We start from the raw sequence: 15032 nt of genomic DNA on the forward strand, positions 1-15032 counted from the left end.
ATTTTATTAGATTTTATTAATTCTTACATCATTTATATTCTATTTAAAGAACAATAAATTATACAACAAAAAATTTCTTTAATAATAGAAATATTTTAAAAAATATCAAATTATTATTTCATATAATTACATAACATTTTTTTACATTGAATATAATAAAAATTACACAGATTGTTTAAGTTTGATATTTATTACATATACATTTATTACATGTTTTTTGGATATTTTATTAAATAATAAATATTGCAATTTGTTCTTTAAAAATAATTAAATTTCTAATATTAAATATCTATTTGTTTTTAATGTCACATAATGAATATCATTCCTTTTTTTTCTTCAGTATAAAATCATTATACATACTATATATCATTCCTAAACCAATAATACTAAGAGCTGTAGCTTGAGCTGCAACTCTTAGCTGTGTTAAATATATAGAAGGATTTACTGTTTTTGTTTTCCATTTATATACACCTATTCCACATATAATAGATAAACCTGTTAAACCTATAAAAAAAATCTTATTTATTTTCATAAAATAATATTAAATTTGAAAAATTTATTCAGATTATTTATATTTTAATTATATTATAGTGAAAAATAAAATAATTATTATTAAAAAATACTGATTTTTATTATTTTTAATATATGTTTTCTTTTATATTCTTAATTTATTGACAGAGTAAATAAACATACAATAATGAAATAATAATTAAAAACATACCAGCTACAGCAAATGGAGATCGTTTTACTAGTGCATATAATTTTTCTGTCATGGACTTTTCATTTTCTAATGTTTGTCTAAGAGCTTCTTCTGGAATTTCCATTAATTTTGTTTGTTTCCAAATATTTTCATCCATTGTTCACCTATATAATATTATTTATAAATTTAATAAAAAAAATATAATGCACATATATAAGATATTTTATATGAATATTATATATTACATATAATCATATATATTTATCTATGTTATTATATATATAATATAATATATAAATATATATAATGTTTTTATAAAATGATATTAGTAAAATGATTTTGAAAGTAATATTTTTAAAACATATATGTATAATTTATTTAGATGTACATGTAATATTATTAAATAGTTATTAATTAATATAAATTTATATAATAATATAATTTATAAATAGATATATGTAGTACATATAATAAAAAATACAATAAAAAATAAAACTTAAATAAATTAATAAAAAATAATAATATATATAATACAATGTTTAATAAAAAATAAAATTAAAAATCACTTATACTACATATTTATATTCATTCAATTAAATATTTTATTTTAAATTTTAAAAATTTTTTTTAAAAATAAAAATATTAATAATATATAATTACAATAATTCTTTTAATGAATTAATTTTGCATTTTGTCATATAATATTGCATATCTTATATATAAATTTTATATTGAAATATAATTTTTTAAATTTCTATTATAAAACGTTCTATTATTATAAAATATATATATCCGTTCGCCTATACATATACATATATTTAAAACGAAGACAGACGAAGGTGATAATAAACAGAACAGTTTCACTTTATCTATATCTCTATCTAATCATTTTCAATTGCTTTTAATTTAATAAATAAATTTTGATAAATTTTTGTACGATTTTTGAACAATTTTTGTTTTGGTTTCTCTTTCATGAATATATTAACATATATATATATATATTTAATATCAGCATGTATATAAACCAAATACTCTGATGATATTTAAAATGTTTCGAAATAAGAATTTTATTTCATAATAACTTTAAATTAATATTTACTTTGTACTAAATAATAATTTGTACTAATAAAATTCATATTGATATTTTAAGATATATATAAAAAATGATTTATATTATTTATAATATATATTTATATATCTTTGTTCAATTTTTTAAGAATGAAAAACAACTTTAATATAAAATCATTTTGGTAGATATATCATATTTTACATTATATTTTACATAAAAATTAAATTCATTTAATTATAATAAGTTGTGATTATTTTTTATAGTTTTTATAAAAAATAATATTTATCAAATATATAAATTTCGTCTTAAATTTATCACTTATTTATATATGAAATAAAGATTTTACCTTTATTATTTAAAAATACATTCACAAATAATTTATAACATATGTAAATTTCCTCACCGTTCTATGTCTTATGACTGTCATGACGCAACTGCACTTATTTCATGTATGAATACCCTACCAGACTGTGAATTTCTCTATTTTTTTATATATGTTAAAGATATTACACATTTTAAATAGCACAACTCTTTTTAACTTTATAAATTTTTTAAAATTTTATAAAATTTAATATACAAACATTACATACAATACACTATCTTAAATAAAGTATTTACATAGATATATTATAAATACCTTATAAAATCACTAATAAAATTCTATATTGACAATAATTATATAATGATTAATTTTTATTAGATTAATATTTATAATTTTTTAGTAATTATCTATTTTTATAATTTATTAATTTTTAATTAAAAACGAACTTGTATTTTATAGATTAATTTAATGTTTAAAGAAATTTTTATACGAAATTTAAACTTTTTAATTTTGATTTTATTAAATATATTATATATTTATTATATATTAAGTATTATTATATATTTATATATTAAATAATTAATTATAAAGTTTTAAAATTATTTGTAATTTTTGTAAAAATTGTTTTATTAAAAGCTTAAGTTCAATGATTTAAAATATATAACAATATTATATGCATTAATATTATATGCATTACTATTATATCCATACAAATTCAAATTTAATAATCATAATATATTTGTAAATTTATTTTTATTTCTTGTTTAATCATTTTATATTTATATTAATATTAAAATTATACTATATTTTTTATTAATTAACAATAAAATAAAGATCATATATTAAAATTTCTTTATATATATGGATTTATATAAGTATATTCATGTAAGTTACTTATATATATATCTATATAATACTTATATCAGTAAAACAAGAATTTGTCAGATTTTATTTTACAGGATTTTAACAAGTTAAATAAACTGTGATTAATATTATGATTTGAAATGAAATTATATTCTCCTAAATTTATAATAAATTATAAAATTAAGAAATATGTATTTAAAATTAAAGTATACTAACCTGTTAACTATCATATTATGAAAGTATTTAAAAAATATTTATTATTAAGGCTTTTTAAAGTTAATAAACTTACATTTGTTATTATTTTAAAGTAACATCTTTTATATTTTATTCAAAACATAAAACTTTAATCATAATTATGGCTGCAATAAGACATACATTACAAAGAGAAGTATTCACACCTAGCGATGAAAAATTATTAAGTATATGTTATGTAAGCAAGGCATATAAAAAAAAGAAGATGAGTTTTTTATGTTTAATTACAACTACAGATTCACCAGCATCTTTACTTTTATATCAAGTAAAAAAAAATGACAAAAATATATTTAAGAAAAAACAATCTTGGTCTTTAAGCGATATACAAATTGTGGATGGTGTAAAAAATGATTCTATGGATATAGAATTACATATTGATAAAGTATATAAATGGTCAGTGACAACAGCACAAGAACGAAGAACATTTATAAGTAATTTATATACTTATTCATGTAATTTAGCTCAAAGACCACAATTTAGAAATATTCCCAAAGAATGGCTCATAGATCCTAGTTCATTAAAAGAAAGTGATAGTATCACTTTCACTCCAGGTAAAAATAATATTTTTCTTTTTTAATATTATAAATATTATTATATTATAATATAATATTATATATATACATATTTTGTAATCAATTTATTATTTATTTGTGTTACAACAATTTGCATTTTTTTATGATTATATATATATATATAATAATTTTAATTAATTTAATATTGCAATATTTTTAGAACTATTAACGTCCCCTATTTCATCTGATTATCAACCTATCACTGAAAAAGAAGCTGCTGATTTAGAACAAATGATGGAAGATTGTGAATATGCAGTTTCTAATGCTGAACTTTTTATGGAAACTCTTTCTAAAGATCTTTCAATTCTTGATGGGGTAAAATTATAATTTTAATAATTTTCAATAATCCATTATATATTTTATTCAAAATCTTTTTTATTAATAAATATAGGAAAATGTGCAATCAGTTTTGGCATCAGAAGCTCGTGTAACTCAATTAATGAATAGTATAGAAATAGCAATAACTGAAGCTTCTATTGTTGAAGCTCGTCTAGCTGCTTATGATGAGGCCCTTGGTAGGATTAGAGAAGTTATGGCACGTGTAGGTCAAAAAAATCAAGCTATTCATACAGCTAATAATAATGCACGACTTTTATTAGATCAATTGAACACAGTCATTGTAAGTAATTTTCATAAAATTTATAATTTAATTATTTTATTCTAAAAAATTAACTATATATAATAGTTATATTAATTTTACATTAAAAAATTTAACATATATATACACAATTATCATTTTATATATATATTAAAATAATATATATTTTTTATAATAATATATTTTATTATATATATAAAGTAAATATATTTTTTAATTTTTATATTATATGTAAAATTCTAATTTTATAATAATTTTAATTCTAATTCTTTTATAAAATAATTTTATAAGTCACAATTAGATATTTCATCAACTCATCAACATATTTTGAGTGAAGCTGAGCTTCCAGGAGAAAAAGATGTACTTAGCCAAGCAGGTGCTGCTCTTTTAAAAGCAATAACAGCTCCTCTACCACCAGGACTTGATAAATTAAGTGCAGTAACAGAACAAAAGAGACGACTTGATAAACTTAGAATAAAATTTTCTGTGATTGTAGCTAGACATCTAAATAATCTCTTTATACATTTGGTATATATATATTTATATAATATATATAATAATATAGATTTAATTATTATATGAATAATTAAAATATCAATAATATATAATATAATATTAAAATATATAATAATATAATATTAAATTATAGTGTTTTTATAGGGTAATGATATTGGAGATATGTCAACATCAATGACTGATTTAATTCTTCCAACACATCAAGCAGTTCATTATGAACTTGAACCATATACAGAATTAATGCAATTATTAAGAGCATTAGATAATAAAGCTTTTGTACAATTAACTAAAGTTTATACAGATACAATGAGTAAACTATATAAAAGAGATTTGAAAAGATTTTTTGAGGAAGCAAGAAATAAGCTTATTTGTAAACGTTTTCAAGGTATATATTATATTTTTCTCTTTTCTATTATATTTTAAATTTTTATATTATAATATTATATTATAATTTTTAACAAAAAATACTTTTTAAGCAAATACATCAAAATCTAGTGGTCAAAAAGTAGAAGATTTATTGAATCCTGCACCTATTTGTTTATTAAGTGGTGAAATATGGACACCTGTAGGAGAAGGAAATCTTTTAGATTCAGTTCTTGATTGTATGCTTTCTCAAATGCAACCAGTTTGTCTTGCAGAACAAGCTTTTTGCATTTCTTTTCTACAATTAGATTCTGTTCTTTCTCCATCAAAAGTATGTAAATTATTTTAGTAGAAATTTATTAAAATATTTAAAAATTAATTACATCTATTTGTGTTTTATCTAAATATATATCTAAATAGAGTAGTGAAATGGAAGAAACAGATAATGTTAGCAATGGGGCTGCAAGTCCAGGATCAGTGACTTCTACAGCAAGTAAAAAATTAGAAAGACAAGTAAATGAAGAAGTACGTGCAACAATGGCAGCTATATTTCCATCACTAGAAAGTGAATTAAATAATTTTATTGCCTTTTTGGATAAAATAGATAGTTTGTAAGTCTTTATAAATTTTGATTTTTAATTTTTTTTTTAAATTTATTTAAAGAAAACAACTAATGAAAAAAATTTCAGTTGGTGTATGTATGTCTTAGTACGTTTATCACAACATGTTATGTCAGCACAAGATATTGGTTCATTTTTATCTATGACATTTGCTTCTGCTCTAATTCAAGTTAAAAGAGCTTTTGATAAATTCATGCAAACACAATTACAATCAATTCTTTGTGATACTAAAGTTAATCGTAGAAATAAATGTGGTATATTACCATATGTAGAAAATTTTGAATCATTTGCACGAACAGCAGAAAAAATTTTTAAAAATTCAGATAGAAAAATTGATCTTGAGAAATGGTATACTAAATTAGTAAGTACAATGTTTGATGCTATTGTTATTCATAGCAGGGAACATCATAAAACTCCACAAGAAGTTATTAAAATGGGTAAGTTATTAAATATATATTAATTTTATTTTTTGATGAGTTATTAAATATATATTAATTTTATTTTTTAATTATTCAATAAATTATTCAGTAAATTAAATATTGTATTGTATTATTTTCAGAAAATTTTCATCATTTATATGATCTTTTATCACAATTAAAAATATCTGTTCTTGATCACGAACGAAAGGAAGCTAAACAAAAATATCAGGATGCTTTACGGGCATATGTTACACAATATTTTGGAAGACCTTTGGAAAAACTTAATGTCTCTAATTTACATTTTTTAAATTTATTTTACATTTTTACATTTATAATTTCTTTTTATCTTTATATATTATAATATATAACATGTATTTATAGTTATTTTTTGAAGGCGTGCAAGCAAAAGTTGGTGCTGGAGTTAAAGAATCTGAAGTTAGTTATCAAATGGCCTTTAGTAAACAAGAACTTAGACGTGTTGTAAAAGAATATCCCGCCCGAGAAGTTAAAAAAGGTTTAGAAAATTTATATAGAAAAGTTGAAAAACATTTGTGTGAAGAAGAAAATTTATTACAAGTAATTTTAAAATATATATATGTTATTTTTCTTTTTCTGTACTTAATTATTTATTATATATTTATTTATTTAGGTCGTTTGGCGTGAAATGCAAGGTGAATTCATTGCACAATATATTTATATAGAAGAATTAATTCAAAGATGCTATCCAGATAGTATGGTAACTCTTGAATTTACTATACAAGATATTTTAGAATTTTTTTCAGAAATAGCTCGATCTCACTAAAAAATTTGATAATTTAAAAATTGTGAAATTTTATCTATTAGAAACAATTATATTTATTAGATTTAAATAACATATTAGCAAAATAATAATTTTTTCTATAAATAAAAATGTAAATATTTAATTTTTATTATTTAAACTTTTGTTAAATTTAAATCTTTTTGATAAATAAGGACATAATGAATTTATTTATTTAATGAAATTTAATTTAAATATTTTATTTCTTAATAATTTCTTAATAATTTTTCAATATTTTTCAAAATGCATTAAAATAATTTTAAGTTATACAATTTTAAATACAAAAATGTAAACAAAATAAAATATATATTTTAAATCACCAGAAAATATTTCCCTTTTTCTTTTTATATATATATATACATATAATAAAAATTAAATATACTATAAATAGAAATATTTTATTAGTTTTTACAATACAATAATTATATTTGCTATATGTGCTATAATACTATATTTAAATTCATTTTATTCAGAATCTTTATCTTTTGGAGTTGGTGGAAGAAAGTTAAGCCAAAGTACACCAGTTATTCTACCCTAAAAATTAAAATATGAATATTTTAAATATTTTAAAATTAAAATATAAGAATAAATATAATTTAATCAAATTTAAAAAACTTATATTAATACATACAAATGCTATAGTTGCAACAAGTATAACAACACCAGCTATAAATTGTATATTATATTTAGTTCGAGCTTTAGCATTTGCTTCTTTCCATGAGCCACATGGTACAAGCACTTCATCCATAGATGGTGGTTTAACATTATCAGGAATTTTATTACCATGATAAAATCGTATATCTTAAAAAATTTTTAAAATTAATATTTTAAAACTTTTATAAGTAAAAAGTTAGTATAAGTAACTTTTATAAGTAAAAATGTTTTTTGTAAAATTATAATTTTAATTGAAAGTATTAATAAATTGAATCAAATAAAAAAAAATACATATATATATAAATTAGATTTTAAAATTATTTACTATATATTTTTAAGCAATATCAAATAGAAGAAATTAATATTATGTAAGGTTTCTTTAATAATAAATTATTTCAAATTATTTAAAATATAAATATTGTTATATAATAATATTATAATTATTAACTTACTACTTCTTGTGTTTCGAGTAATTGATTGGAAAAGATATCGTAACATTTTTATTCTTTATTATTCAACTTTTAATACTTAATACGTAGATTTTCGGACAGCATTAAAGAGAAGGTTGATGAAATAAAACGTTCAATACTTATTGCGCATGCGATTGTTATTAACATACAATAGCTAGATAGAAAAATCACTTGATAATTCTGTTTCATAGAATCATAAACGAAGAATAAAATAGATGTAACATTTGTCTCATAGGATATTAGGATTCCTTTTCAATTTTATAGTGGATGATTCTCAATGATTTGATTCAGATTGAAAATATAAATATATTAATAATAATGATTGGAATTGAAAGTAAATTTCAATAAATAAGAAATAAAAAAAATATTTTGTTACATGATTATATTTACATAAATTATTATATTACTATATTATAACTATTATATTGTAATACATTATAATGAGACTAATATCTTTATTTTTTACATTAAAGATTAATATATATTCTAATTAAAAAAGAAAATAATAAAATTATATTTAATGACATTTTATAGTATGAATCAAGAGCTTCAAAGACAGGATAAGGTAAAGTAAGAATTGAGAATCAATGTCATTTCAGTATCATTTTTGAAATTTTAAAGAAATATTTTTAATACTCATAAAATGATGCTGATGATGATCAATTTTTATTCTATCTTTATTCCTCTCTTGCTATCTTTATATTTTTATTATGTTATCTTTATTTTATAATTTCATTTATGATATTTTAGACATTTTAAATGTATAGCGCTTTTTAATTCATTTCTGTCTATTTCTTCTCCTTATCTATATTTCTGCAAAATTTATCCTCAAGAGATACTTCCGTTATCATATAATAGTAATAAAAAGTTAACAAAAAAAAAATAAAAATATTTGCGATTCCCATATATTTTTATTTTTTATCAAATATTCAATTAATTTTTGCTTTATTATATAACATTTATAATTACATATTAAAAATTGTTTGTAATGAAAATTTTTCAGCATATTTCAACAGATATAAATGTTTTAAACAATTACATAAATTTAAGTCAATAAGTATTTTATTTTTAAAAAATTGTATCTAAAATATTAAATTTTATATTTATACGCAATATAAATAAACATAGATAATTCTATTTTTTTTTGTTAAATAGTGATTACAAAAATAAATAATGAAAATACTTATAATTGGATATTTCTTCAAATAGACGATATTTATAATATTTTTAATTTATATAACAAAAAGAGACATAATTGTTTTACATGTTCTATTTTATATTTTTGATATTTTTTACATTTAATTTGTTTTTGGACGTATATTAATACAATGCCAATTTTGTTATTTGGTTTTATACATTTACATTATATTATAATGTATGGTTTTAGCAATATAGTTCAAGAAATAATGCAATTTGATTTTTCTTGTACATTTCCATCTGCTTTTTCAATTTCAATTAATAGTGTATGAAAAATATCTGCAACAGACTGAAGCAATATTAAAAAATTAAATTAAAATTTTTCTAAATAATTCAGAAAAGAAAAAAAAAGAAACAAATAAAATAAGCTTACCTCATTTTGTTTTGCACTTGTTTCTAAAAAAGCTGCATGCCAAGAGTCTGCCAATCGCTTACCTTGTTCTGTTGTTATCATTCGGTCAACATATAAATCTGTTTTATTTCCTACTAATACAATTGGAACACTGAAATTTATAAAGAATATTTTTAAAATATTATTATTACTAATTTTTTTATAAATTAATAACATAAATAATAATATGACATACTGGACTTTTCCTGTTATATCCAATAACTTGTCATAAATAATTTGTACAACTTCAAAACTCTTAGCACTGGTTATGCTATATACTAAGACATAACCATGAATGTCCATAGAATACTGTGTTGGAAATATACTATATTCATCTTGACCTGCTGTGTCTACCAATTTAACTTCATAATCTTGACTATTTACTCGAGTACTTTTTGTAAACGCTGGAATATACATTCAAATTATTTGTATAAGAAAATAAATTAAAATAAAATAGTAGAACCCCCACATCTTTTAAATCTTTATATCAAATTTTTAATAAATTGAATTAATCTTTATTAACAAAAAGCTTACATTTTTTTTATTATTATATGTAATTTGAAGAAAAATTTAATGATAAGATGTAAGGTGCTACTATATTACATATACAATTATAAATAAATTTTGTATAATTTTTAAATCTTATATAGAATAAAAAAACTAATAACTCAAGAATTCATGCATATTGCTAATAATATATCATGCTGTAACAATATTAATTTTGTAATGTTAATAGTACTTCCTAAATTATATACAAATCGCACATAATGTAAATTAATTCAATTAATAAAATATTTTCTGTACTTGAACATTACTTGTATATAAAGTACAATAAAATAAAATTGACTAGTATTTCATGAAAACCAAACAAATTCATGAAGATCTCCAAATTTTTATATTATAATTCTATATAACACAATTAAAATTTTTAATTTATTTGTTTGTTTAATGTGTAATGTTAATTATGAAATTATTAAATAATATATCAATTAATTATTAAATAGACAAAGTATATGTTATTTATGTTGTATAAGTAATATATTTATATATATTTTTCATTTAAATTATATTTATTTTTTAAATGAAAAATTATTAAATCTACATAATCTGCACATATTTTATTTAACTTACTTATTTTGCAACAGTAAAACATTTGAAATCACAATAATGCAAAAAATATATAATATTAATTAATATTTACAATCAATATTAATATTAATATCTTAAAAAACAAACAAGAATTTTATATATATATATAAAAAATATTTTATATATATATATAATATTATATATAAAAAAAAAGTTTAATTATTGCAAAAAATTAGAGTTAACTTACTTAATAATAATTTTAACTAGTTTCTTTGAACATAAGAATTTTGAATAATTAAATAAGCAGAAATTTCATTAATAATTTATAAAATAAAAATGAAATATAAGTAAAATATATAATAATATATAAGTAAACACTTTTTAAAATAATTTTTTAACTTTTTTTAATTATTAATTTAAAATATATAATAATAATATAATAAAAAAATATATATATAATAAATAAAAAAAAATAATTTTAGTTATTTTACATGTAAAATAATCTTATTAAAAGCAAAATTTTTAAATACAACATAAATATTAAATCATGAATGTTATATATAATATTAAATTATTACCTTAATTATTGTAAACAACAGTTACTAAAATATATAAATTAATATGTTCATATATCATGGAGAAAAAGTATTGTATATAGCATATGAATACATATATAATTAAAAAAATGTTATCTATAAATACAATTAAATTTTAAATTTTAATAAACTAAATATATTATAATTTATATAGAGTGAATTTAAAAGAATAAAATTTATATATTTAAAAAAAAAAAGAAAAAATTCTATTATATTTTTATAATTACTTTTTACTATTATTAATGTGTAAACATTTATATATGTTATAAATATATATATATATATAAAACCAAATTTAAAAAAATCTTATTATAATAAAAATTATAAAAATATTAAAAGAGATATATAAGGTTATATAAGAAAATTTTTTGCAAGAAATTAATACTTAAAATTAATATATATTATTAATATATTTTATATTTTATATTTATATTTTATATTATATTATATTTATATTTTATATTTTATATTATATTATATTTATAATATATTATTAATATATTATTAATATATATTATAAATTAATTTTTAGAGAAGGGGGGGGAGGAAGGGAGAGAGAAAGAATCTTTTAAAAATTTATATTCAATTTTGAAACTGAAGTATTAAAAAAATATATCTTTGAAATATAGAAAAGTAAACTTTAACTTTGTCTTGCATAATTTTCTTATCTGAGTAAAATTTCTATTGAATAAAAATAAAATGGATTTAATATATTCATCAACTTATCAACAAATTATCAACTTTTTATAGATTCTTTATATTATAAATAATAAAAATTAAAAAGAAATATTAATTTAAAAAGTTGATAATTAATTTTAATATAAATATATTAAAGATTTTTATTTTTATTTCAAAAAATTTTTTTTACTCATTAAAGTACATTCAATAAAATATTTACTCATTCAATAATAAGTTTTCATGAATCTATTGCTTGTTTACAGCATGAATTACTAACAAAATGTGCAGAAAATACTACTAACAGTGTCATTAGAAATCTTTGAAGTAGCGTGTAAGACGATACAGGTACTTCTTACTATTTTCTATAGTAGGATCATATGAATCCACGAACTGTCCCTCGACGAATTGTATACTCAGTGATGACTTGCCTATTAAGATTAATAAAAAAAATTGTTATTCAAAATATATTTTTAAATATCATATTGTATATATAAATACTTTAAATATATAAATATATTTATATAAATATTTTTTAAAATTGAAATATAATTTTTACTTTTATGATATAATAAAATTTCATTTTTTATTTAATTTTTAAAGATATATACAAATTTAATTAATTATAAATAATAATTATTAATAATAAATTTAATTATAAATAATAATTATTAATAATAAATTTAATTAATAATTAATAATTATTAATTATATAATTATTTATCAAATAAATTAGCTTTATTTACATAATTTATTAAATTATTAAAATAATTTAATTACAATAACAAATTATATTACCTACGGATCTATAACCCATAATAGCTATTTTTCTTTGTTTTGGTGGCATTTTTTAGCATTTATAAATACAAACGCTATGACTGTAATCCATAAAGTCTGGTACATGCTCCAATTAAAATCTATATATAAAATAAGAATAAGAAATGTTAAAATAATATAATTTTAATATAAATATATAAAAATATATTTTTTGTTAATAAATAAATGAAAATAAAATCCATTTTTATAAATTATTTTAAAAATTATCAGATTATAGCATTGTGATAAAAAAATTCTAACAAACCTATATATATATCATACATAGTCTACAAATATCATACATAATATTCTTAATTCATAATCTTAAATTCATATTAAAATAATATATATTATAAATATTATATATTTATTAATATATTTTATTTATTATTAGAAAAATTTTATTTCATAAAAATAATTAATTATAATTTAAATCTCAATGATAAATAAAACAAAGAAATCATAGACATATATATGTATATATTTAGAAATCATATTTGATATATGAAAATAGTTGATTACTTTTTTAATAAATATTTTTCAAAAAATTATTAAATAGAGAAAAAAGGGGGGAAAAAATACATATAATTTACATAAATATATGCATATATATTCTCTCATTATGGAGGTATTATAATGGATAATAGACTTATTAATTATATTGCAAAATTACATACTTTTATTTTGTAATGGAAGAATTGCACTCATCATAAATATATTTTTTATCGAATTACTATTTTATTATACGAATTATTATTTATTATGCATATACACATGCACTACTCACCAAAAGAGAAGAAATACATTAGATGCGTTTCATATTAATCAACATATCGACTTCTATTATATATACATCAAATAATTAACCAAATAAAAAAGTTGATATTTATGTGACGTTTTAAATACTACTGGAAAAAAAAATATATGTATATGTATATTTATATTATTTTTGTATATACTACGATAGTTTTAAATTAGTATCTTACATAGAAATGTAATTTTTGTAAGAGGAAGTTAGAAGCAAACGATGAACTACGCACTTTGAATATTATGTACAAAGAACTTCACACTTCGTTTAACATTAATTACCATTATATATTTTAAAACATAATCGCTAAACTTTTAAATATTTAAGAAAAATATGCTTATAACGTTCTCTCATTTATCAAATTATATTTATTAAAAAATATATAATAATAGATATGACTATGAATGCGTACTAGCGGATATTTCAAACAAACACGCCATCTATTCGAATAATATAGAAATTAATAAATTTAAATTTTTTGTATTTCATTTCTTTTGTAATTATTTTGTTATTTAATTTTTATAATATATTTTTTTGTAAAATATTTATTTATTTATTTATTAATAATAGATATTATTTATTATTAATAAATTTATTTATTTATTTATTAATAATAAATATTATTTATTATTAATGAATATTGTGAAATAAATTAAAGTTGTAAATTACAAATTTTATTAAAATGAAATTCTTTAATATCTACAATAATTAGAATTTTTTATTCAGTAAAATTTTTATTTTATTCGGTATTAAAATTATTAATTAATTATTAATTAATTATATTATATAATTTTATATATTTATTAAATTAATCAGTAATATGTATTTCAAATCAATTAATGCGTATTTTAAAAATTGATAAAATGTATAAAATTTATTTATATATATTATGAAAAATCAAAGTAAAACCGGTTCAGATTATATATAATAACAAGCCAATATCAATGAAAACTTTCTCTAGAATAAAGAATCTAAAAAAATAAAATAAAATAATCTTGAAGAATCACAATTATAAAATATAGCAATTTAAAAGTATATAAGTTTATAAATATAAATATTATAATTTTCTTTTTTTTCTTTTTCGTTATATATAAACTTTAATATTTTACTTATTATATTAAAAGATGTATTTATTGTTACTATATATTTCTTTCTTATTCTTTTTTAAAACAAACACATATTTTTATTTTATATATTTATATATATATTATATTATATTATATA

The 15032-nt window shown here is 17.6% G+C and overlaps 4 protein-coding genes across 8 annotated transcripts; 1 reads left to right on the top strand and 3 right to left on the bottom strand.

Annotated features, from left to right (window-relative positions):
* Positions 1-231: 231 nt before the first annotated feature.
* On the bottom strand, positions 232-2357 carry LOC122715875 (HIG1 domain family member 1A, mitochondrial-like). Of its 2 annotated transcripts, none has more exons than XM_043938414.1 (3): positions 2116-2357; positions 722-864; positions 232-504 (listed from the first exon to the last, which is right to left on the bottom strand). In XM_043938414.1, exons 2-3 carry the CDS (start codon positions 855-857, stop codon positions 320-322), a joined length of 321 nt encoding a protein of 106 aa, XP_043794349.1. In that variant the 5' UTR covers positions 858-864; positions 2116-2357; the 3' UTR covers positions 232-319. The 2 variants fall into 2 exon arrangements, with proteins under 2 accessions (XP_043794349.1, XP_043794347.1); XM_043938412.1 differs by having other exon boundaries at positions 2173-2356.
* A 693-nt stretch (positions 2358-3050) lies between these two features.
* On the top strand, positions 3051-7176 carry LOC122715784 (exocyst complex component 1). 3 transcript variants are annotated; one of them, XM_043938233.1, is made up of 12 exons: positions 3051-3385; positions 3444-3758; positions 3940-4094; positions 4171-4398; positions 4669-4905; positions 5038-5278; positions 5370-5587; positions 5677-5867; positions 5946-6313; positions 6436-6581; positions 6677-6871; positions 6945-7176. In XM_043938233.1, exons 1-12 carry the CDS (start codon positions 3379-3381, stop codon positions 7095-7097), a joined length of 2454 nt encoding a protein of 817 aa, XP_043794168.1. In that variant the 5' UTR covers positions 3051-3378; the 3' UTR covers positions 7098-7176. The 3 variants fall into 3 exon arrangements, 2 of the variants coding, with proteins under 2 accessions (XP_043794168.1, XP_043794167.1); XR_006346908.1 differs by having other exon boundaries at positions 3051-3758; positions 6690-6871; positions 6945-7086; XM_043938232.1 differs by having other exon boundaries at positions 3051-3758.
* A 315-nt stretch (positions 7177-7491) lies between these two features.
* LOC122715887 lies at positions 7492-8377 on the bottom strand. Its single transcript, XM_043938426.1, has 3 exons — positions 8219-8377; positions 7744-7913; positions 7492-7646 (listed from the first exon to the last, which is right to left on the bottom strand). Exons 1-3 carry the CDS (start codon positions 8262-8264, stop codon positions 7578-7580), a joined length of 285 nt encoding a protein of 94 aa, XP_043794361.1. The 5' UTR covers positions 8265-8377; the 3' UTR covers positions 7492-7577.
* Positions 8378-9491: 1114 nt separating this feature from the next.
* On the bottom strand, positions 9492-14168 carry LOC122715829 (GTP-binding protein Rheb homolog). 2 transcript variants are annotated; one of them, XM_043938331.1, is made up of 7 exons: positions 13987-14168; positions 13788-13905; positions 12983-13101; positions 12544-12615; positions 10021-10228; positions 9807-9936; positions 9492-9722 (listed from the first exon to the last, which is right to left on the bottom strand). In XM_043938331.1, the coding sequence occupies exons 3-7, from the start codon at positions 13029-13031 to the stop codon at positions 9633-9635; spliced, it is 549 nt and encodes a 182-aa protein (XP_043794266.1). In that variant the 5' UTR covers positions 13032-13101; positions 13788-13905; positions 13987-14168; the 3' UTR covers positions 9492-9632. The 2 variants fall into 2 exon arrangements, with proteins under 2 accessions (XP_043794266.1, XP_043794265.1); XM_043938330.1 differs by having other exon boundaries at positions 13788-13908.
* Positions 14169-15032: the final 864 nt, after the last annotated feature.

This window comes from Apis laboriosa, unplaced genomic scaffold (genome assembly GCF_014066325.1).
Source record: "Apis laboriosa isolate Shangri-la unplaced genomic scaffold, ASM1406632v1 scaffold40_cov151, whole genome shotgun sequence".
NCBI lineage: Eukaryota > Metazoa > Arthropoda > Insecta > Hymenoptera > Apidae > Apis > Apis laboriosa.

What these genes read in the sequence shown, in the direction of transcription:
- LOC122715829 (XM_043938331.1), bottom strand. Translation starts at nt 13,031, where the DNA reads ATGCCACCAAAACAAAGAAAAATAGCTATTATGGGTTATAGATCCGTA. An exon ending in TATGGGTTATAGATCCGTAG is followed by an intron (nt 12,616 to 12,982) that starts GTAATATAATTT and finishes TAATCTTAATAG; the next exon opens with GCAAGTCATCACTGAGTATA. An exon ending in CAAGTGCAAAACAAAATGAG is followed by an intron (nt 9,723 to 9,806) that starts GTAAGCTTATTT and finishes ATATTGCTTCAG; the next exon opens with TCTGTTGCAGATATTTTTCA.
- LOC122715875 (XM_043938414.1), bottom strand. Translation starts at nt 857, where the DNA reads ATGGATGAAAATATTTGGAAACAAACAAAATTAATGGAAATTCCAGAA. An exon ending in ATCTCCATTTGCTGTAGCTG is followed by an intron (nt 505 to 721) that starts GTATGTTTTTAA and finishes TTTTTTTTATAG; the next exon opens with GTTTAACAGGTTTATCTATT.
- LOC122715887 (XM_043938426.1), bottom strand. Translation starts at nt 8,264, where the DNA reads ATGTTACGATATCTTTTCCAATCAATTACTCGAAACACAAGAAGTA. An exon ending in TACTCGAAACACAAGAAGTA is followed by an intron (nt 7,914 to 8,218) that starts GTAAGTTAATAA and finishes AAATTTTTTAAG; the next exon opens with ATATACGATTTTATCATGGT. An exon ending in TTGTTGCAACTATAGCATTT is followed by an intron (nt 7,647 to 7,743) that starts GTATGTATTAAT and finishes TTTAATTTTTAG; the next exon opens with GGTAGAATAACTGGTGTACT.
- LOC122715784 (XM_043938232.1), top strand. Translation starts at nt 3,311, where the DNA reads ATGGCTGCAATAAGACATACATTACAAAGAGAAGTATTCACACCTAGC. An exon ending in ATCAATTGAACACAGTCATT is followed by an intron (nt 4,399 to 4,668) that starts GTAAGTAATTTT and finishes TAATTTTATAAG; the next exon opens with TCACAATTAGATATTTCATC. An exon ending in GACCTTTGGAAAAACTTAAT is followed by an intron (nt 6,582 to 6,676) that starts GTCTCTAATTTA and finishes ATGTATTTATAG; the next exon opens with TTATTTTTTGAAGGCGTGCA.